This window comes from Crassostrea angulata, chromosome 6 (assembly GCF_025612915.1).
Source record: "Crassostrea angulata isolate pt1a10 chromosome 6, ASM2561291v2, whole genome shotgun sequence".
Lineage (NCBI taxonomy): Eukaryota > Metazoa > Mollusca > Bivalvia > Ostreida > Ostreidae > Magallana > Magallana angulata.
This window is the reverse complement of record NC_069116.1, coordinates 53,958,965-53,968,396: the sequence shown is the minus strand read 5'-3', so window position 1 is coordinate 53,968,396 and position 9,432 is coordinate 53,958,965. Positions and strand designations below refer to the sequence as shown.

Below are 9,432 nucleotides of genomic sequence, written 5' to 3'. Positions count from 1 at the left end.
GGGGATATAGCTCAGTGGTAGAGCATTCGACTGCAGATCGAGAGGTCCCCGGTTCGAACCCGGGTGTCCCCTAAGTTTTTTTTCTGGCTTTTCAAGCCCCATAACTCAAACTTCCAGTTACGTGGAATTCAATGTAAGAACAAATACTTTCGATGATTTCATTTTAAACATAATTTTTAAAGAAATTACTAGTTACTAAATTTTAAAAATAATCCATTAATTACATTTTGAAATTAAAGTAAAGTCAGTTGTAATTGAAACAGGAAATTATGATATGAAAAATTCCAACGCATCACTCTTTTTCTAAAAGACTCGTAAAATATGGAAATGAACTTGTCACTTTATGTTTCTATTTGATAAACTCTGTAAGGAAAATGAGTGGACATTAATACAAAATTTGGCGCAAAAAAAAAGAAGAGACAGACCATCCCCCGAAACATCTGTTCAGCGCCCAGGAAATTGACCCACTTACGGCAAAGGTGCGCGCGAAAAAACCGCCCTCGCCAGGTAGTGAATGAATTTGGTTTGATAGGCTGTGAGATCCCACGGTCCGCATTCCTTCTTTGATCTCGGTCCTAATGGAAAACTATTTGTCCATGATATGTATCATTTCTCTTGAAAAGAAAAGTTACAAATTCCATAGCAATGCAATTTACAAGCCCAGCAACCTGAAGTACGTGTATACAGTATAGGAAAAGAAATCATCAAACTTTTTTTTAAAGGAACTTGAAATCAAGTACAATTTCTGAATTCATCGCGTTTATGTAAAATATTTAAAAAATCATTTTTGAAATTTTCTTTGAGTGCTTTCACAATTATTTCATGAAATCGTAAAACATTAGACGTTGTGTATATAACGGGTCGATTTTCGCGGGAGGTGATAAAATCTATGGTTGTCTTCTTTGGCACAAATTGACAGCACACCGTTGTTCTCTGATAAGGGTGTGTCTACTTCAAGATGTCGTTAAACAATGTTATTATATTCAAATTGCAGCGGATACGGCAGCGCACCTGCACGTTGCGTCACCGTTTCCGGTTCCTTATTACGGAACAAGGAAGAACTATGCTGGGGTCTTCGAAGTTTCCACTTTCAACTAATTTGGACACATTTTCTGACAACTTAATTAATGAAGCATTCTCAATGTTGACTGCGTAAACAGTGAGCTTTTATAAATTGATGAAGGCTCTCTCTCTCTCTCTCTCTCTCTCTCTCTCTCTCTCTCTCTCTCTCTCTCTCTCTCTCTCCAATGACTTAAAAAACTGTTATCGTTCTCTCATGTACATATCTATTAGAGCAGCATCTGCATTAAGATAATGGCAATGTAACCAACCAACAGGAAGTTTATTTGTTCAGGTAAATTCCAAAATAATCCGCTCGTTTAATCAGCCATTTCTCTAAATCGTGGAAGATACGTTAATTTCTCCCCTTTTATCATTCCGAGCCACGTTCTTGTCACGAGGGGGGTGAGGGGTCATCAAAATCTCGCGGTAAATAAGATAGGTCTACCGTGGGAACAGCAAGCTCTCGGCGAGGTTTGACTGTTTTAGCTCACTTTCACAACTTTTTGCAACCGGATCTGCCTATATCGTGTGATAAAGCGTGTCGTGAGCGGAAACGGTTTTATTAATGAAGATGGCCGCGTTTTTGGTGCCTTTTCACACAAGTGGTGCTTGTTTGCGCTCTTCAAGTCAAAATTTTGCAACATAAATTGTTTACATTAAGTGATACGAAAAGTAAATTCAACGCAATTGACATATTTTAAAACAATTTGAAGTGTATGTTTCTTAATCAGCACGGTCTCCCAGAACTTTATACGAGTAATTAATTTCGGATTTTTCAAGACCGTATGCCTCGGCCGTTAAACCATTATTGAACCTTAGTCTTAGGTTATGAAATCGCACGACAAATATTGAAGTTTGAAATAATCTCGCCACCTGACCACCAAAAGACCCTGTCCGTGGGAACGCAAACTGATCTCGGCGTAAAGGGCCCAATAAATCTCAAAGCACACACAGGGATACAACAGAATTATCATAAAATGCTCATCGGATTACCTAAATGTCTGTCCTAATGGAAACACATTCTCTATTCTACTGAAGACACCAACTTGACTTGCGGGGGATTACCCCGGCCAGCCACGCGAACTTTGTAACAAGTGCAGAGGCCATCATAAAAGACGACATCCGACAAGACAAGCCGGCTCTACACAGGAAAAGACCCGTCATGTTACGTCGAGATTAAGCTGGGAGTTTGAGGGAGGGGAGTCAAGCTGTTCCCGTAATAACCCGTACGTGCGTTGTTCTGTCATCTTCTTGGCGAACATTGCAGTGTATGACCCCCACTTCTGGTTTTCCGTTATCCCTAAATTTATATCTTTTGATTGATTAGCATTATCTGAATTTATTCTGTTTTAAATTTTAAATCTCCTAGAGGATGTACCTGTCGCCAAACACGATGTAGAGAGTCCAGGCGCCATTGGTCAGCGTGCACATGTGCTGCGGATTCCGGCGAGCGGTCAGTCCGGCTGTAAAAAAGACCGATGATCACAGAAGTTTTGTAAATGATAAAATATTAAAACACCATAAGCGACACACGATGATTTATAGCAATGACAAGGAACAACGCGAGATGCATGCGATACCAGGCGGTCAGTTGTTTTTATGTGTCGTTTAAGACTTATCGGAGGGCTTTCCATTCTACCAAAGCGATTTGATGGCCCACAAATGGACACCTTTTTGGTGTTTCGTAGTCTCATCAGCAGTCAATCTCGCTGAATCTCTTCAACTTCAAATGTCTACCTGACTGATAGTTCGGGGTCATGGCGGCTTTCCCCGGGGGCCAAACGTTGAGAGCCTGTCACCCTGTCAACATGACCCATTAATATGTTAGAACGGTCCGATTGTATCAAAATATTCAAATTTTCACCTGGGTCATATTGAAATCAACTGTTTGACTAAGGTGGGATAAACTTTACGACCAAAAAAGTGAAAATAAGGAAATATTAATGATGCGGAAATCATATTAAATAGAGCTCAGGTTTACGGGAAAAAAAACCTTGTCTCTCAGAAAGCAAATGATTCCAGTTCATGGTTTTTATCCTTCATCATTTGAATGGTTTCCCATAGCTTGCTAGCAAGAATAGCTAACGTACCTAAAATCCATAAAAAAGAGGTTCGAAAAATTAGTAAAGATTTTTGAAAAAGATTCAATATGAAAATTTACTTTTATTGAAAGCATACATCAGTCAGGAGCGGAAATATCTGTTGATAAACGAGTCAGTTGAAGTCAAACCTTTTTTTTTTTTTTACCGTTCATTGCCTGTCTATGACACGTCCCCAATAAAAAAATTTTGATGACGAACCATGATCTGAAAACCAGTTCTTCATGTTCTTTTTTTTAGCGGCAAAATTGATGTCTTCCAACTTCTTTTAGTCGTTTAAAGATCGGCCTTCAACTCATCATATTCGGGATCAAGATCCGTAATATATCCGACGTACGACATTGAACGGCATCCGTTAATCCGAGAGGATGACTGGCTATCCAATGTTACATTTCATGGAGGTTCAAGGAAACTCATTAAGAATACGCAAAGCTTTAATTAGCAGTTAAAGGCTTCATGTAAACGATTAACTGGCAGTTAGGAGTAAGACTTGTGACATCAGTGACGATACTCTAAATGATAAGGAAATCATTATAGGGTATACGAGCGTAAAATCCGACATATTAACAGACCTCGTCAGGGTTGACATGATAGTGAGCTGACGACAGAAACAGACGATAGAACATGTAACAATTGGCGCAAAAAACCCCACCTTTAATAAAAGTTATTCTACGTTTTATTTCAAAAATCCATAACTATTCAAATAAATAAATGAATAAAAAATGAATTAAGAAGAGATGAAATCTGAAGAGGTGCAGATATACATGTACTAGTATTTGAGAAAATTTTCAAGTTGATGCAAAATCTGATTTTGATCTGAACACTTGCGTATATATAACGAATATCCTGCGAAAAGCACGGAACAATTTCCGATTTCACGATTAAATGAACACATATATTAGCTTTGAGCGAACACACTTTCCCCGTGTCAAAGTTGACTTTTAAATTAATGCAAATTTTACAAGAAATTCATCAGACATAAAATGCGGCGACCCCTACTGTTTGTAATTTCTTTATTCTGACCATTTCACCAAGTTTTATTACCGTTTTATGCGCGGGGCCCCTCATGCTTCACAATGAATTAATTTAACTTAAAGAAAAAAGCAGTTGCGCTGTCACGATTTAAAACTAACGGGAAACATTGAAATAACTTCCCTGCATGTCAGCATTTCAAATTTCAACTTTTAGCTCAGAATAAATCACACACTGGACACATAGGGCCGGAATTGGATCGGGTTCGGCATTTATCATTCCCATAAGGAACAAGACGTTTTGAATGAGCCATAAAAACAGAACAATTCATTGATGACAGTGACTTATAGGTTCACAGTCGCAGATAGAATATCACCCGGCATATGGCACCAACAGATTCGGTATACTCAAACCAAGAACAAATCTTACACACATTGGCAAGTAATTTTTTTAAAGTATAAAGGTTTCTAAATGCCCACCTTTAACAATGGTTCAACATTTTGATCTGTATTTTCACAACTATTTTCATCTTTTTGCATTAATTATCAAGAAAATTGCATTTTTTTTTGGTTGTAAATTCCTTTACACAGCTCTCTTCAAGAAATACCGATACATTCATTTAAGTACGTGTTGTAATGCAGACGAACCTTATTCGTTCATGATCATTTTGTACTCTGCAAATAAAAACAATGTAATGGCCTTCCATCAAATATCACAAAAACAACAAAGTGACAGACAATGATTATCAGAATCAGAGACGTGTCACATTTCAAAATGACATGCGTTATCTTCGAGCAGTACTGATACACTCGGCTAATGATGTGTGATTACCGAGATCGAGGACAACTCAGCGTAACAAGCGGGATAACTCTAATACAAATAAATACCGAGACCTTTCCCGCGTTTATCGCTGCTCCACGTGCAGATAAACTGGACTAGGTGAACAGTATCAAGTGAAAGAGACACAGGTATGATTGCTTAATTTCAAGATAAGAGAGATATCAAGGATGAGACTAGAATATACAATTTAGACGTTAGACATAGACATCATTGTTGTTGGTTACTTTCAATAACTTTATCTCTAAATCCTTATACATGTATATAGAGGACACTTCTTAATGAGAGAGAGAGAGAGAGAGAGAGAGAGAGAGAGAGAGAGAGTATTCCTGTTAGGTTATCATTTTCCGTCAGTTTTGTTTTTCAGTTATAATATTAAGGTTATTTTTGTGTGTGTGATGGCATTGTGGTTGACGTCATTTTGAATACCGTTGATACCATGTTATTGTATGTATACCGGAATGGTAATCTGTCGATGTATGTACGATATTCTCTCTTCTTCATTTCAAAACGCAAATTAAGGTGGTATGAGACACCTCCATATTGAGACGTACTTCCTATCGAAATAAACAATAGAATGAATAATAGTTTTAAATTTTTTTCTTTCCCCAAATTGCTACCCAATATAGAGAAGCCCTTAGGTTAGATCGGTAACTAAGAATCTGTAAGTCATAGATCAAATCCCGCTGGGGATTTTATAATTTTTACTTTTACAAAAATGTTGAAACAGGTTTTAAAATGGTTAAAGTATTTTAATTATAATGTACTTTTAACCACATTTTTTATCAACAGATGTCCAACACTACCTTATTCAAAATGAAGCAACAAACTTCTTTGAACTTCAATAACTTGACCTTGTTGATGTGGGTTAGCCTAGTAGGATAGAAAATATGCTTTTGATAATTTAACTGTAGAGAATGCCATTATAAGATATACCCCAAAGTTCCGGATCCACACACTTGCCGGAGCTTCCATACTAAAGCATGGAGTCCCAGGATCATGCGCCATGCTGGTCAACCCATCTCTAACACTCTATTAACGACAACGTATACAAATCGCGTATATTGACCAACTTCCGATTTTCGCTTTCTGTTTCTATTTTATGTTGGGGATTTTACGACGTTCTGGGAATTTTACCAGCATTATTTTGTTTTCAATTTTCGGAATTCTTTATTTCAACATAAAAGAATTTCAAAGATGAAGTTGTTCTATATTTTCCCATATAACAATATTTAACATGGTAGAAAAAAAGTTAAGTAAGAAACATATAAATGTTGATAGTTATTCTTATAGTTTTTTTTGGTCTAAAGATTTTTACATGTACATATTCTATATGTGTATTCTTTAAGGAACTAATACGCAGGTCTTTAAAATTAGAAGAAAAGCTAAATAAAACCCCAAGTTACGGAAAACATAGTTCGAGAAGCGTTGTACATTTTCAAATGCACATTGAAAGAAATTTTTCTGATTTAAATTCATTTAAAACAATAAACAATATGACACATCAATACGTCTTTAAAGAGTTTTAATATCAATATACTCTACAACAGCACCGATTCAACAGGGTAAAGATTCTTGAAATAGCACTTTGGTGTCAGTGTAAAAATATCTAAATCAGTACAGTAAAACTGTCAAGCACTCCAAACATTCTAACAAAAGCACGCGTTTCCTGAGATTCATTGTCCTCTAGAATTTCATGTAAAAAAATCACCAAGGTCGCCACAAGCGCTCTTCTTTCAAGGTCATGGCTGCTGAAGCCACGGGCTGGCTGGGAACCAGTCCCTTCCTGGTGGACTGAAAAATGTCACGTGACATATCACAGGTGGGTGGGGAGTAAGGCGAGGGTTTGGGGAGGGACGAGTTCCTGTTAGAGACAGAGTCCAGCATGGCCTGTGATTGTCGGAAAAACACCGGTAAATGTTCACTGTAGAGGTTGTCGGGAACTATCTGGAAGGACCCGGTCACCTGTAACCCGGATGAAGATGTAGAGTTTGATAAGAACCCCGCCGGTGGCTGGGACAGGAGTCCTTCTGAGTGAACACGTGACAGGTCGCCCTGGACTCGTGGAATCTGAACGTGCAATGGCTGTCCGTAGGTCTGCCCGCCTCCCACTTGCGGTGAAGAATTCCCTGTCTGGACACAGTTGGACAGATGACCTAAGAGTCGCCCACGAACTTCGTCGTTTATTCCCTGAGAATTTCCAAGATATCTGGCCACTTCGGAGGCACATTCAGTGAAGCCCATGGAGTATTTGGCGGCGACCGTGGGGTCAGCGGCGACGGCTGACGTCATCTGTCGTCTCTGTAGACTGCGCAGATATTTGACAGTCATCTCTAGAATGTCTGCCTTCTCCAGCTTGGAATAATGTGTCGTCTAAAATAAAAGAAAGGATATAGTAACTATAATATCCTTAATTCCTCTTAAATATGGACCTGAATGTGTAATGTTGATTATAAAGATATAAGAATATAAAGAGTTTTAAAGTATTTTAACATTACTGTTCTTAATTACAGTATAAAATATAGGTACTTACATCTTTTTTCATGGCTTGTAGAACAAGGCTTTTCAGTTGAACAAGACAGTTATTAATTCGGGCTCTTCTTCTCTTCTCCATCAATGGCTTTTTACTCTGTGAAAATAAAAAAATATTAATAGGGATATAGGTTTGATTATTATAGCATACAATTTCAAGTCCGTAATTATGAACGATGGTATATTAAAAAACATATACTTTATAATAATATCAAATACACTACCTTTCTGGAAAGGATTTTATCCTCTGGAAAGTTTCGATTTTCTTGTTCGTAATCCTCCATATTATTACTTTGTGTATTACTTTGGTATGTATTGCACATCCGATCGGTTTGGTGACAAAATTCAACAAGTAGCTGGCCAGTGGTGTGATTGTAGCATTTATACTTCGTGACATGTGTACAGTCGCCGGTGTGAAGCCATTTCGTATCTCTTTCCCACGGTTAGATTCCTTCACAAGCAACCAATCGACGTGCGCCCTTTTCCCAATGCGACCGTGGCTTAAAAAGTACGTCGCGTTCCATTGGTCAAAAAATTCCGTTGCATTCAATATGGCTGTTTCGGAATGTCAATCAATTTGTTTATCGTCTGAAATCAAAATAGGGGCACGTGCCACGATAATTACACTGCGAACCCGTAGTACTGTGGGAAAACTCCGCCTTTCAAAAACCCTAATCATTGTGTAAATATTAAGCGTGATAAACGCTGCCTCCTGACAATAGGGGTATAGAGCGACCGCACGTCTGTCTTATCAACAGTTTGCCCTGTGTGTATAGGAATGTCACCGCGAGAGGCGCTTGAAGGCTCATCAAAACTCTTCATATAGTACAATATTCTGGTGAATCATGATTAGGTTGGCAAATAGCAGATGCATCCTTTTATATACACTAGTATGTACTGACGACGCGGTCGTGCAGTTTGACAGACATTGTCAGCCATTGTAAAAGCTGCCAATTTTAAGTCAAATTATAAGAAATCTAAACTAGATATCAAGGCCTCTGGCGTTACAGACACTTCACACTTTGTTATGAATCATACCACGATGACAATAATAACGATTACTGTAAGCAAAGAACGATATGAAACGCCTAGGTCGCAAGAGCACTTGACAAAACGCACTCAAAAAATGACTGTAACAGAAAAAATAAAAGAATTTAAAACTTTAAAAATATTTTTAGAGCCCCCTCAGATAGCCTCTTTGACTCGATGGCGGCTCGTGGGAAAATGCCGAGAGTGAGAAGTGAAATGGCTCGTATTGTTCGGGAGGACCGCGATACCATGAGAAAGCTGGCTAAACACCTGTATGTTATTAGTACACGGTTTTCAGGCACGGGAAATTAGGGTCCACGTGGAATCCGCCCCTCTCAATGGAAGGGGAAGGAACAAAAACTCGTACCAAGAAGGTTGCGCAGGTTGTGTGACCAGCGATAGGTAAATGGCAAGCGGCAGTTCAAGAGATTGCAGATCCTGGGAATTTGTGTCGATTTACTCAATCTCTAGATTGGGCCTCTTTTACTGAGAATAGCCTAATCTTTTCTTTACGCTTTTGAATAGAAGTTTTTCTTTGGGCTTCGGCGCTTTTAAGAAAACATTTTATCAGCCCACAGTGGAGGAGGCATTGAACACGCGACGCAGGTCTACATTTACATTATCAATGCTTGAGCAGTTCATTTCCAGTCGCGCATAGAAAAGTTCTTTTTGAAGAAAAAAAATGGTCACATTCATATTTTTCTGCGTCTTTGTTGTGGAAGAACTATAAAAGGACAAAGCCAAAAAGTAAATATAATCAGAATATATCCAACAAATAAGATTCTCTTTACTGTATGAAAACTAGATGTACATTTTTATGCATAGTCTGAACAGAGAGTGGATACTGAGTGCTCGTTTCCCACGACTCTGTTTAGAAACATTGCTAACAAGGATATCTTGA

At 38.3% G+C, this 9,432-nt stretch overlaps 1 protein-coding gene and 1 non-coding gene across 2 annotated transcripts; one reads left to right on the top strand and one right to left on the bottom strand.

Annotated features, from left to right (window-relative positions):
• On the top strand, nucleotides 1-72 carry Trnac-gca (transfer RNA cysteine (anticodon GCA)). Its single transcript has one exon. It is a non-coding gene; the product is annotated as a tRNA-Cys (tRNA).
• A 6,406-nt stretch (nucleotides 73-6,478) lies between these two features.
• LOC128190615 (transcription factor HES-1-B-like) lies at nucleotides 6,479-7,938 on the bottom strand. The gene is made up of 3 exons (XM_052862733.1): nucleotides 7,727-7,938; nucleotides 7,504-7,599; nucleotides 6,479-7,343 (listed from the first exon to the last, which is right to left on the bottom strand). The coding sequence occupies exons 1-3, from the start codon at nucleotides 7,823-7,825 to the stop codon at nucleotides 6,678-6,680; spliced, it is 861 nt and encodes a 286-aa protein (XP_052718693.1). The 5' UTR covers nucleotides 7,826-7,938; the 3' UTR covers nucleotides 6,479-6,677.
• Between the last annotated feature and the right edge of the window lie 1,494 nt (nucleotides 7,939-9,432).